Here is a 14090-nt window from a genome sequence, read left to right as displayed (position 1 = left end):
TCATCTGCTCCAAGCAGCCCTCCCTGCTAAGGGCATTTAGAGGGGCTGCTCCCATCGTTACAGGAACATTCCCATCACGCTTATCTGTCCTTAGGGAATTGAGTCTTGAAATTGGGAACAATCTTGAAATCTTACAGTAGTTTCTTTTAACTCAAGGACACTTCAAAGAGCCATAATATCCTTTTTCTTAATTCTGTTTGCAAAATACTCTCCCTCTATGCTGTCCCCTCTCTAGGATCCACTGACAACTCCATTGCACGAGTAGCCAGAGCTCCTGCTTTAACATTTGCTGTCTGAGTCACCAGGATTTTCATGTCCTGCCATCTCTGTTTTGTGTAAAAAGTGCCTTCCAAAAGAGCCAGGGGCAATAGATCTCCAGTGTTCTGATTTTAGATGTCGAGTCTCAAAACTATTTACAATCCAGGGCTGTTTGGTTCGAGCACATCTGTCAGAAAAACATCATCATGAGACAGAGAATCTGTTTCCTCACTGGTAAAATATGTGCCTGGTTTCCAGTCTGAATTCATCTTTTGTTTCTTGTGTTTTTCACTGCTATACTCGGAATCATTTAAAATGTAATATTTTTCCCTGAAGATATTTTTATTTTATGAACAAGTTGCCTCACAATAATCAAAACTGATTTAAATCTTTACTAATAGAAGGTATTGCAAGTGTTTATTTTCTCCTATTTGTTCTTGTACCCTTCCTATATGTAAAGGATTTTTTTAAGAACTTTGTAAAACGTGTATTATTTTAGTATTTAGCAGGTTGTTTACACATTTTACAGAGCTAATAATACTCAATGCTTTTTGTTATTGCTCTGGAACTGTTTAACCCTGCTGTTCCCACAGTGATTCAATATAATAGAGACATATTTGAAATTTGCTGGTGGTTCTGAAATAGCAAGTACTGCTGCTTTTCTAAGCAGTAAATGCAGAACACAGATCAATGCTAAAATATTCCTGTGTGGTTCAAGGCCTGTGATACTTTTGAAGAGACAACACAGTGTATTTTTGCATCATACACATTTCCTTCCTGAAGGTTTTTATTGCACCATTTAAAGCAGAGTCCAAGCAGTGATAGAAGCATATGGGGATGAGAGAAATCATATTGATTGCAGGTGACTTGGAATCCTTGCCTGTAGTAAGTAAAGTTACGCTGTGTTTACACACATGTAAGTGAACCTCTCAGCTTTTCCACCTTTTCCTCTGGAGCCACCTGAACCAACCCTTGTTTATGGTGCCCAGGGCAGTGTTTTGGCAACTCAGTTGTGATTTCAGTTCACCACCACTGGCCTTTCAAGAAAGAGCCACTTCTGTGCCAGGTGCAGGTTTTTCAGTTATGATACGAGGGGGAAAGAAGTTTTTTTTGCCACATTTTTGTTGCAATCAAACTTTTTCCATTAATTTCTTAACAAGCTCAAATATCTTCCATATCGAAGTTTTTTATTGGCTTTAGAATTCGGAAGGGAGGGGCATTTGTTGGGTTTTGGTTTGGGTTTGGGAGGGGTTTTATTTGTTTTAGGTGGTTTTTTGGTGGGTGTTTGTTCAGCAAAAAAGGCGAAGTGTGCCAGGAGATGCTTTTAATGCTCTAAATTTTTCTGAAGGTTTTACTCCATCCATTTTCCTCTACGAGCACAGGGAAAGCAGTGAGTCATTCTGCTTGGAAAATGCCTCGACCTTCAGTGTTTTCTTAGAGATATGTGTTCTCTTTTAAATTGTCATTAAAATTAGTTTCCCTGGTGTGATACACAGGAATGCTTTGTTGAAGTAAAATATCTTCTTTGCCTATTTTATTGTGAGACTGTGATCAAGGTAAAGATTCTGACCTGTTTAAAGATTTATTCCTGGCCTGGTAACAGTGTGGCCTTGCACATAGATGGAAGAGGCAACAAGAGAACATGGGAGAAAGTGGTGTGAGTGGAGTTCTTAAGTGACATTATATATGTGTGTGTGTGTGTATGGATATATACAGATAAATATAACATGACACATTTTAATTTATGTGACATATGAATATTTATATATTTATATGTGTGTGTGTGTGTGTGTGTATACACAAATTGTAATTTCTGACTTGGAGTGCTGAAATGTGCCTGGGCACTTGGATATCTCTTGGAGAAAAGGAGGCTCGAGGGGGACCTTCTCACTCTTTACAACTCCCTGACAGGATGTGGGGTCGGTCTCTTCTCCCAAGTAACAAGTGACAAGATGAGAGGAAATGGCCTCAAGTTGTACCAAGGGAGGTTTAGGTTGGATATTAGGGGAAATTAATTCATAGAAAGGGTTGTGAAGCACTGGAACAGACTGGGAAGTGGTGGAGTCACTGTCCCTGGAGATAGTTAAAGAACATGTAGATGTGGCACTTGGGGACATGGTTTAGTGATGGCCTTGTCAGTGCTGGTTTTAGAGTTGAACTTCATGATCTTGGAGATCTTCTCAAATGTAAATTATTCTGATTTTCACAGGTGACCCCTAAGGTTTTGGATCTGGGACATCAAACCCAATGCCACAGGTCAGTGCTACAAGCCCGTACGCCCAAATCCTACTTTAAAAAAAAACCTAAAATAAAAGTAAACGACTTGCTGATAGTGAAAATGATTTGTATTTAACGCTAAAAACACCGAGCAGGATTTCTAAGGCGGTGCGTTTTCCAAGGAGCAGCGATCTCAGCGATCTCAGCCCCAGCTCTCGCCTCGCTGGACGGGCTACAGGTGTTCCTGCATTGCCATCTGCTGGGGGCTGCGCCAAGGGCAGCCCCGCGACCCCCGGAGCCCCCCTCTCCTTCAGACAGCCCCGTCTCCAGTGGTCCCCCAGCGCGCGGTTTAACACCGGGCTGCTTCGGTAGAGGAAAACAAACAGAATTTGTGCCTGTAATTCACTAGGCACAGCTTTTGCTAACGGGTTCCTTTTTATACTTATCTGCAAATAGGCTCATCTTAAAAGTACTTTACACTTCGTTATAAAGTTCATTTTTACTCTCATGGGAAAATGTGCTCATCTGAAAAAGTGCTTTATTCTTCTGATAGCTCTGTGAGCTTAAATAATGTAATACATTTTTTTTCCTAAAAAATACAGACTTCAGGGGGTTTTGTTTGTTTGTTTTTCTTTTTTTTTTTTAATTTAATAAATTAAATAATTCCTAAATAAAATTAGAAACGTTTTCCCCTAAGCAATCAGGACCTGGTGGCTCTCAGGGGCTGTGCCTCTCGTGGCCATGTAGGAACACAGTGGCAAAGGCAATGACAGAGTATTTTCTGTGATTTCAGCTGAGCAAAGGCTGCCACAGTCACCCAGCTCAGACCACTGCCAGCAGCGCAGTCTCCTCTACTATACCTACAAATATAGTTTTTGTCCATTGAAACTACTGACTGCCAGTGTTGTGTTTAGATTTCAAAACCCCACACACTTCCCTAGAATTCAAGTTCCACGACCTGGAGCAGAACTGGATGTTCAGAGCTCTGCAGACCCACACTCAAGGCTGTTGAAGGGGTTGCTCCGAGCAGGCTCGTGTGTATCAGCAGGTCACAGTTCACACAGATTCTGTCAGAAAAAAGCCTCACCCTCGCCACTTTTTACTGAAATATCAGTAATTGACCCAGTTTTTTTCTGGAGGAAATTATGAGGAAAGCAAAAAGCTGGGTTTTTCATCTGCTGTCCCTCTTGAAAGGGGTGATCTTTATGCCACTCCTTCTAAATAGGATGTCAAGAAACTTTGGTGTACAGTTTACTGAGGCATGTTCACCACACTGCTTTTTCAGTATTTTATATAATTTTACCACTATGACTTGTTCAAAGAGGAAAAGTAGCAATGATTCATTTTAAAGGCCTTTTAACACCCGCGTGAACAAGCTGAAACACAGAACAGGGGTGGCTGCATGAGTAACACTGCTGAGGTCACACTGGGGCAGGGACATGTTGCTGGAGAAGCTGCAGCTCAGGGCATGGAGTCAGCACCCCAAATTCTGCACTGAGCTCTTCTGGGACACTGTCACATGATCTTCTTAAAATCAACCTATTCTTCGTATGGGCTGACTGTACCCACGAGTCTTGTTCCAGGCTGTGCTGAAGTTCAAGTGCCTGAAAGTTTGTGGAACATTTTGGGAGTCTTAATAGTGCACAATATGAAATAATAGAATCATAGACTCGTTAAGTTTGGAAAAGACCTCTAAGATCATTGAATCCAACCACTTACCCATCACTGCCATGTTCACAAACCATGTCCTCATGTGCCACATCTACATGTTTTCTGAACACTTCCAGGGATGGTGACTTCACCACTTCCCTGGGCAGCCTGTTCCAGTGATTGGTCACTCCTTCTGTGAAGAAATTTTTCCTAATATCCAATCTAAACTTTCCATGGCATGACTTGAGGCCATTTCCTCTTGTCCTGTCACTTGTTACCTGGGAGAAGAGGCTGACCCCCACCTGGCTACAACCTCCTATCAGGGAGTTGTAGAGACAAATCTCCCCTGAGCCTCCTCTTCTCCTGGCTGATAACCCCACCTCCCTGAGCTGCTCCTCATCAGACTTGTGCTCCAGACCCTTCCCAGCGTTGTTATCCTTCTCTGGACACACCCCAGCACCTCAATGTCTTTTCCATAGTGAGAGGCCCAAAACTGAACACACGATTTGAGGTGTGGCCTCACCAGTGCCCAGCACAGGGGGACAATCACTGCTCTGTCTCCCTGGCCACACTGTTTCTGACACAGGCCAGGATTCCATTGGCCTTCTTGGCCACCTGAGCACACACACTGGCTCATGTTCAGCTGCTGTTGTCCAGCACTCCCAGGTCCTTTTCCGTTAGGCAGCTTTCCAGCTACTTTTCCTCAAGCTGTATATTGGTCAGTGGGACTGTTGTGATGCACTTGCTGCAGAAACTACGAGCATGCAAAGGGGCACGAATACATGAAACATGAATAAATATTTTTTCTACTCCAACTTGCATATTGAGCCCCAGAAGTGCAACACACCTCCTTAAAAGCATAAATAAATGGCTACAGACACTCCACAAAACTTGATACTTTTTTCTTTTAAAGACACTTCCTTCTTCCTTTTAGTTATACTTCAATATTTCCATCTCTCTCAAACTGTGGTCTTTGCACTCTGTTTTTGTCCCAACTACCTTGTAATCTTCTCAAGCCAGGGACTTTCCTTTTGCCTGCAAAACTGACCTGTATAAATAATCACTTCATAGACACAAAGCATTCTTTTACCATAACAGTAAAAGAAATACCCTGGAAAAGCTTGTTTTGATCCATGTGGCTTTCTTGTTCACTGCTAATAAAAGCTGATAGAAATACCAAACAGGCCTGAAGGCTGAGATCAGGCTCCTTTGGGCACTCTCCTGGTGCTGAGGGAATGCAGTGGATTTAGATGGATGACTGAGGGCTTGCCACTGTGAGTGAGTGATTGAAATGTCACTGTGGGTTCAAGCTGCTTGGTGCACGAACAGGACAGAGGAATCTGAAATGGAAACCCACAGATCAGACAGTGTTTGTGCAGTGGTGTGCAATGGCTGTGTGACACACGCAGACCCATCACCCGTCTGGTTCGAAAGCGGCGACAACAGTTTCACGTCAGGAATGGACTTCATCATTCCCAGGTAACTGGAGGCAGCACTGCAGCTTTTAGCAGCTTCAGAGCAGTTCTCTTCACATCCCTGGGAAAAGAATTAAAAAGCAATTCCTTTGGGTATCTGAAGCCACAGTTCTGTGCAGTCTCTCATTTGGAGAATCCAGCTTGAGCGACCGCAGTTCTATTACAGGCTGTGGCTTTCCGAGGATGAGACAGCTCAGGCATCCATCAGGCAGAAAGAGCTCCAAAACAGTCCCATCAGTGAGTCAGTGGGACACCCAAAACAGTCTCTTTAAGTTGTTTAAGAAACCTCTGCTAACATTTTATATTAGAAATCAATATTTGCATAAGTGTGAAAGTGCCATTCCTGTCACTGTATGATTCAGCATCAGAGGCTGAAACTCCCCTTTTGGAAGCTTGGGGGTCTTCTTTTCTTCTGCACTCTCCTTTTCTACATGATAACAAGCTTCAAGCTCCTCCTTTTCTGAGCCACCTGATCTGAGTCCTGCCTTACAGGCTGGCATCCCCCAGACCCCCAAAGACACCCACTTGCAGTGCAGTGGGGTGTGCTCTGGTCTTCTCTGGGTGCATTCATGTCATAGTCTTAACTTGTGATGTGGACATGTATTGCCTAACACAGAAAAATGCTCATTAAATTCCAGTTCAAGTCTGCACAGATCTTTCCAAGGAGGAAAAAGAAATTTACCCTCACTGATAGTAGTCAGGTGTGTTCATATTGATGTGCAGTTTCAGGAATTGCTGCAGGATCGTTTTTAAAGCTTATTCTAGACATGAATATAAGCCACGTGTAGGAAGGTTCTCCTTGATTTGTGATGGTTTTCCCACAGCTATTGCTGGTCCATCCAACTCACAAGTGATTATTTAATTAGTGATCTAGACCATACAGAGCACATTCATTCATCGATGGCAGAGTTACAAAACCTTGCAGTAGCTGAAGTGTTGTCACAGTCACTATTTCACATAATTAGAGGAGGTCACCAAATACCTTTGGCCTTGCATTATTGATAGTTTAATGAATAGGCTATTTCTCCTTTGGGAACATCTGTTTAAACATAGTCTTTACCCCTTATGGGGAAGTTCAGAGCTTTCAAGTATCTGTCACCCTTTTGCTCGACTCAAAGCGATGGTTCAGCATCTATTCAGCTCACATAGGAGGTCATTTTCTTTGCAGCCCAATTGGCACAAAATTTGGTGACAACTTAATGTCAGTGTTTATCGTGTTTCTGTATCTTCAGACCTGAAACCAAAGTTATTTTAACTCTAAATTATTTGTAGGGAAGCTTTATTTTTTTGCCCAAGTTCCATTTTGGCAGGAAAAGAAATCCTCCTTTTTAATTTCATATCATTAAGCTGAATACAGCTATCTTAAAAGTTCAGGGGGGGTTTCTTTCTGACTGACATTCTCCTTTATTGCAAAGCTGGAAAACAAGCCCTGGCAAAGAATCATACAGTGAAATGGTGGAACTGTGTCCTACTGAGATGTTTCTTTTATAAAAGACTACAACAGATAATTTAGTATTGCTCAAAGTCTGAAACAATCCTTCCTAGAGCCATCAGTTTGACCTTTTAAATTTGTGGTGGAACAAATGGTCCTTATTTAATGTAAGAACAGCCAGACCCAAGTCATTGGTGTCAATGGACAAAATTCTGGAGCTTTTTCTGCCTCTGTATTTGGCCAAAGATACTGGGCAAACTTGAGATGACCTCTGGAAGGACCAAGTGGTCTTATCTGGAAATATCTTGTAGGAGGACATTCTCAATGCAAATGCTTCCTGCCAATCATGATAGCACTGGGTATCCTGGAGAGGTGGTGGACAGGACAGTGTTTCTAGAAGAATCTCTGTTCCTGCAAGGTATCACTTTGGAGAACCCATGAAGTGTAACTGCGTTGCTCTAGCTGATCTCTCAGCACAGAAGTAAGAAATGCAACTCCTTGATTCAGCAACCTGACCCAATCCATGCACCATAAAGCTGCAGGCTCAGGCTTTGCTGAGACCAGGTGTGAACTGACAGTAACACTGAACTCTGAGGCTCTGAGGGGGTAGGAGGTGGTGTTCAGTTCTGCCTCTGCACTCCACAGTGTCCTGCATTCCCCTCCATGGAACAGCCCAGAAGAGTCATGCCAGGGAAAATCCATGCAGGTGCAGAGGGTTGTGACTTTTACACCTGGATGAATTCTTCAGTGTTCCAGTTCTCTTCAGCCTTTTACCACGTTGCTTCAGAGGAAGAATGTTCAGAAATACTTGAATGGTGGACATTTACCATGTTCATTAAAAAATAGAAGGGGAAAGGGACTCAGCAACTTGAGCAAACACAGTTTGATGTAGTTGTCTTTGATTTTTTAAAATAAATAAATAAATAGCCTAGCTCTGGCTGGGATTTGCCTAAGGGACTACCATGAATGAGTTACATAACTCAGCATTCATTCATCAGCTGGTTCTTTGCAAAACCATATGGCTCCTTGCAGGGATTTCTTTAAACATTATGCAAGGGGATGAAATTGGTGCCTTTGTAGATGGTAAGTCTGTTGCTTGAGGCTCATTTTGACATTCTGTTTCCAGATAGTACAGCAATTCTACTTCTGCTAGTAATATCCTAATAAAAAGCAGTTGTTGAGGCACTTTCAATCAAATTAAGAAGAGAAATAGAACAAATAAGGAATAATGAAAGAGTAAACTGATCTAAACTTTAAAGATGAACGGTGCCATTCTCTGTGTGAATTTTACATGGAAATCCATTTTCTTTGATGAAAAGCAGTGGGGAAAGGAGAAACATCATTAAAAAGCAAGTTGTCATTGGTTTGATGTATTGAATCAGAAATAACAGAGCAACTGCAAAATGTAAGAATTCATTTACTGCAGTAAATTTGGTTGAAGATATAAGTTCATTTCTTGTGAAAAGTGCTCAGTGCTGTCTTTCCCAGTCGCAGGAGCCAGTAGACAGAGCTGCAACACCAATTCACACATGTCACTTCCAACACATGCCTGAACTGTGGATTTGTGGAAATACTTTTCAATCAACTGACACCATTTTCAAATGGGAACAGATATTTCAGACGCCTCTCTTCTTTAGGATGTTCAAAGCAGGCACCTGCAAGGTCTTTATTATTCCCAGTGCTTAAGCAGCACTTTCAGAGATGGAGGTCTGCAGAACACTTCTAATTGAGCACCCAAAACTGAAAACAGGTCAGGTTCTGCCAAGAGTGAATCCAGGGCAGCCTCATGATGTCCAATAACTGAACCACACTGTATAAGTAGTGCAAAGGGAGACACAGACAAATCTTTTAAGCTCTCTCTCGCCACAGGTGATGCCCTGGGCAGCAGGACACATGCCAGGGACATGCCCTTGGAACACAGACACATGCAGAGCAAAATGCTGGATGCTTTCCTGCATGTGGGAGAAGAGAAGGGAGTGCTTTGCTCAGCCACATGACCTGACTGCAGCAGAGTATGTGCTGTGCTTTAAGGATGTGACTCAGGTAGGTAACACCCCCTTACTACCCTCAGTACCTCGGCTTATTGCTGTGATCCTTCATCAGCTTCTCTCTCCACAGGCCAATGGGTCACCTGCAACAATCATCAAGTGCTCTGAGGTTCTCAAGTGGAAGTTATGCTCTGACACCCCCTGAAAGTCTGGACAACTAGACCCTTTTCACCATTGTGTTTCCTTCCCGTTTTTTTTTATATATTTCTACACCTGAATTTCTAAAAGGATTTCCATGTAAAAGCCACACAGAGTGGCACAGCTCACCTTTAAAGTTTAGGTCAGTTTAATCCTTCAGTAACCATTTTGCTAGGGCTCCTCTCACTCCTGCAGTTTTATAAAGCCATCGCCATTTCCAAGTCCTGCAAAATGGAGCACATTCCTGAGGTCCCCTCTCAGTCATCTCTTCTCAAGGCTAAACAGGCCCAGCTCCCTCAGTCTTTCCTTGTAAGAGAAACGCTCCAGTCCCTGAAGTTTTCCTTCCCAGAGAGAACATCCATAGCTTACACCACTTGAAGCCAAACGTCACAAAGCACTGAGAAAAAAAAAATACTGTACTTTTGGCTACACATTTGGACTGTGCTTGTTTATTTGCCCATCCCACCATATCCTTGCACCTGCATCCTATGAATCCACGATAGGGAGCTCAAATTGCGTTTTATGTGGTATTTGGAGCCTGTGTGAGAATGGCATTCATCGTGAAAACTCCATATGGACCCTCCAGGCCCTGGATAGCGGCTGCTACTAAGAAAATTCACTTTTTGGATGCAGGAGGGGCGAGTTACAGGGTGCCATGTGCCCAGCACAGGAAGTACATGGAATTGTTGGAGGAAGTCCAGAGGACGACACGAGATAAATAACAGGACTGGAGCACCTCCCCTGTGGAGACAGGCTGAGAAATTTGGAGCTGTTCAGCCTGGAGAAGAGAAGGTTGTGTGGAGACCTCAGACCAACATTCCCGTGTCTGAAGGGGCTACAGGGAAGCTGGAGAGGGACTGTTCACCAGGAATTGTAGTTATAGGACAGTAGTAATGGGCACAAATTGAAAGAGGGGGGACTTAAATTAGATATTAGGACGAAATTCTTCCCTGTGAGGGTGGCGAGGCACTGGAACAGGTCGCCTAAAGAATCTGTGGCTGCTCCATCCCTGGAAGTGTCCAAGGACAGGCTGGATGGGGCTTGGAGCAACCTGGTCTAGGGGGAGGTGTGGCTGCCCATGGCAGGGAGTTGGGACGAGATGATATTTCATGTCCACTCCAAGCCCTTAACATTCCATCGGGCACATGATGTGACTCTTGGGGGCGGCCCTGTGCAGGGCTAAGAGTCGGGCTCGATGACCCTTGTGGGTCCCTTCCAGCTCAGCATATTCTGTGATCCTGTGGTTTTATGATTCTGTGGCAACGAGTGTTTGGGGACAACAAGGGGTTAAACCTCCCTCCAGCCCCAAAACCGGGGCGCGGCTCCTTTAAGGGCTCCCCCCGCCCTTCCCCTGTGGGCGCTTCCGGGTGCCGGCACGTCACGTGGGGGGGCGGTGGTACGCGCCGGGAGAGGGGGGCGGGGAAGGGGGGGGATGGAGGAAGGTACCACCTGCCGCAGGGCGGGGGGGGGAGCCCCGAGGGGCGGGGGTTCATTGAGGGGCGTGGCCTCCTCTGAGGGGCGGGAGCTCGTTCCCTGATGGGCGGGGCCATTGGGGGCGGGGCCTCCCCTGAGAGCCGAAGATGGCGCCGCCCAGACGCGCCCCGGCCCGTGGGCGCTGCCGGAGCCCGGCCGGGGCTCCCCCGGGGTGAGGAAGGTACCACCCGGCGGGGCGAGTGTCCCGGCAGCTCCGCTGCCCCGCTGCCGGCCGACATGGACCAGCGCCTGGCCGAGCTGGTGGAGGAGCTCACCACCTCCGGAGAGCCGCGGCTGGAGCCGGGCAGGATGAAGGAGCTGAAGAAGATCTGCAAGTACGGCCGCAGGGAGGGAACGAGCGGGGCCCTGCTGTCTGTGCCCGGGCCGGGCAGCCGCGGAGTCGCCCCGGGAGCCGCCCTGGGCGCCGCCCTGGGCCCTGCTGTGGGAGGCTGGGTGCTGTCGGGGGCCTGGGTGCTGCCAGCACAGACGCTGCTGGTTTAAAATTTAAAATAAATTAAAAAACCCCGCGAGCTTCTGTTTTTCTGTGCCGAGCCTCTCGTTAAGTAACTCCTGCTCCTTTTCCTCCCTTGTCTCCCTGCCCAGGTCGTCGGAGGAGCACATCAGCCACGCCTTCCACCTGCTGGTGACGCGGCTGCAGGAGGAGCACGCCGAGATGCGCTTCTCCGCCTTCCAGGTGGTGCAGGAGCTCTTCGCCAGGTCCCACCAGTTCAGGACGCTGCTCATCGCCAACTTCCAGGAGTTCCTGGAGCTCACGGTGGGCATAGACCACGAGCAGCCCCTTCCCCCGCCCAAGGAGGTGGCGCAGAAGCTGAGGAAAGCGGCCATCAAGGCGGTGCAGGACTGGCACGAGAAGTACGGGGAGGCTTACAAGCAGCTTTCCCTGGGATACCACTTCCTAAAGCGGAATAAGAAGGTACTCTGCACTGTTACTCTGCTGTGTTTTTAGGTGATGATCGCTAGGAAATGTTTAAAGCAAGGAAACTGATAAATACTAAAAGAAAAAGCAGTTGGAAGTGACATTGCCTGTAGGAGACATCCCGTTGAGCGTCATCTTTGGAAAACAAACCTTTTCAGTTCATCCTTCAGGACTATAAAGCTTTACAAGCCCCAGGCTTGTGCTCAGAGCTGGGCTCAGCCTTTTCTCAGGGTGTAGGAAGTATTGCTTTCACCCACTGAATCCTGCCTGGAGCTCCAAGGTTTAGCCCTTTTTTGGAAGGGAAATAATGGTTATGCCTTAAACTTTCTATGCCAGTTTAAAATAACCTGATTTCTCTACTGAGCTGTCCAGTTCTATCTTCCCTTTGCTCTGCAGCAGAGACAGCAAGTGTGGGTGTTTGCCCCCCTCAGCTTTAGTGTTACTGTGCCATACAAGAAGTTTTATTAAAGAGAAATTTCTTGTATGTAACCCACTTGCTTTTAGATCTCCCTTCGAGTCTTCAAGTTAGTGTTTGGAACATTCTGCTGCTTTAGTATGTCTTCTGCTGCACAAAGAATGAAATTGGGAATGCTATTCTAGCATTCAAACTATCTATGATAATAACAGGCTTTCAATAAACATACTGATTTTCTTTCTCTTCAGAAAGACAGATGTTCAGTGTTCCTAACTGTACATCAAAAAACCTTTGTGATACATGATGTATTTCTCTTGTTCTGGTTCCTCACTAAATTTATCATATTCCCTACTTGCTGCACTGTGCTGGTATTTTAATACAGTTTTTGGCATCTGCTCACAAAAGATGATTGTGTCGGGATTCTCCTTTTTTGTCTTGTCTAGTAAAGAAAGAAAGTTAAATGACAGTGGCAGGGAGAAATGCAAGACTGAGACAAGGGAGGTTAAATACATGACACAGTTTTACCCAATTGTTGTACAAGCGTACAACAATTCTGTGGAGTCTGGCAGGTCTGGCTGTGCTCCTGTGGTCAGTTAGGACTGAGGGATCCCTCCCCACGTGATACAAGCTCCCCAGCGAGGTTGGCTGTGCTGTTTTCTAGAGCAGCTGAATTTGAATTCCTCTAGAAACATTGATATCAATAGAAGCAATCTCAGGTAGTTTGGTAACTCTTGTACTTAAAGAGTTGATGTGAGCCAACTGGCCTTTTGCCAGCGTAATACTTGGAAGTGTGAAAAGCAACCCAAAGGTTTGAGGAGGCATTTTGACTTCCTAGTAGTATGAAGTACCTCTGCTGTTCTGTTACAGGTTTGGCACAGTAGTATAGGGCAACTTAGGAGAAATGTTAGCTCTGTGTGTGGTTTGTGGATTTGGCTGGCTTTTTTTTTTTTTTAATTATCACCAAAATAATTTTATAAACAGTCAGAAGATGCTCTCCTACTTCTGTGTGGAGAACTATGCAAGCTTGGTAGAAGAATCAGATCCTGAAAACCATAGGAAGCTCAGTGGTGATCCATGTGCTGCTGTAGGCTGTGAAACTAGTTCTTTTCCCTACCATCCTTCATCTCACCCATTTCCCACTAGAAATAAAGAGCTTGGTGAGTGTGCCTCTCTTCCTAAACTGATGGGGACTCTCCATGTGACAGCTGTTACATAAAAATCACCTATGTGGCTCCAAAACTTTGGTGTAGGATGTCAGTATCTGGGAGCCATTACTGGACATGCTGGATCATCTAAGAGTGGCAATAGTGACAAACCTTCAGCCAGTGCTTGTGCTGTAAACATTGCACCAGAGAGTCTGTGGGCTTCAGCATCAGCAAAGTACAGGCTTCCTTAGCACTCCGTGTCATCTGTGTTGAAGTGAATAAAAGTTATGTGGTAGCGATCAGAGGATTGCTGTATTTTTCTTTTTCAAAGGGGTTTCCTTATGTGGTAACACAATCAAGACTCCCTTCCTTAAAGCAGGAGTGAAGATTTACATTTTCAAACCCTTCTAAGACCAAACTTAAAAAAAACAACCAACCAAAACAAAACCAAAAACCCACACTGCAAATATTTTAAGAAACACCATTTTGAGTTGTTCAGATTTATGTTTATGTTTTACTCATAAGAGAGACCGAATGTTGACTTTTCCCCCAATCCCAAAATCCAACAAACGTAATTGTAAAATCACAAATTTGATCTTTTTTTAATGAATTTGAATGTATTTTACTTTCCTTGCTTACAAAGTTTAGTAAGTGAGATGTATACTTGTGGTGCTTACAAATTTTCCTGGATTTCTTTTACTAATAGTGATCTAGTGTAATGTGTTCATGTAACCTTAATATTTACCCTGCATAGTCTCTTCCTGCCCACTCTCCCTAACTCCTTGTCTCCAGTGCTGTGACAAAAGTCTCCCAAAGCCTAGTTTATTCCTGCACTTCAGGTGTGAAAATCTGTTTTGTTTTTCTACCTTATGATTCCTTTCTGAAAGCCATTGATTCTCAGC

General features: G+C 44.7%; 1 protein-coding gene across 1 annotated transcript in view; it reads left to right on the top strand.

Annotated features, from left to right (window-relative positions):
• The first annotated feature begins 10928 nt into the window (after window positions 1–10928).
• Window positions 10929–14090, top strand: part of UVSSA (UV stimulated scaffold protein A) — a 54910-nt gene continuing 51748 nt past the window's right edge. Inside the window, exons 1-2 of the mRNA XM_027736609.2 lie at window positions 10929–11026; window positions 11295–11625. Coding sequence (XP_027592410.1) covers window positions 10929–11026; window positions 11295–11625 — 429 coding nt within the window. The remainder of the gene's footprint in view (window positions 11027–11294; window positions 11626–14090) is intronic.

This window comes from Pipra filicauda, unplaced genomic scaffold, assembly GCF_003945595.2.
Source record: "Pipra filicauda isolate LSUMZ 115617 unplaced genomic scaffold, ASM394559v2 scaffold30_size5312502_pilon, whole genome shotgun sequence".
Taxonomy (NCBI): Eukaryota; Metazoa; Chordata; class Aves; order Passeriformes; family Pipridae; genus Pipra; species Pipra filicauda.
Note: the sequence above shows the minus strand (reverse complement) of the source record. Positions and strands in the feature narration are given on the sequence as shown.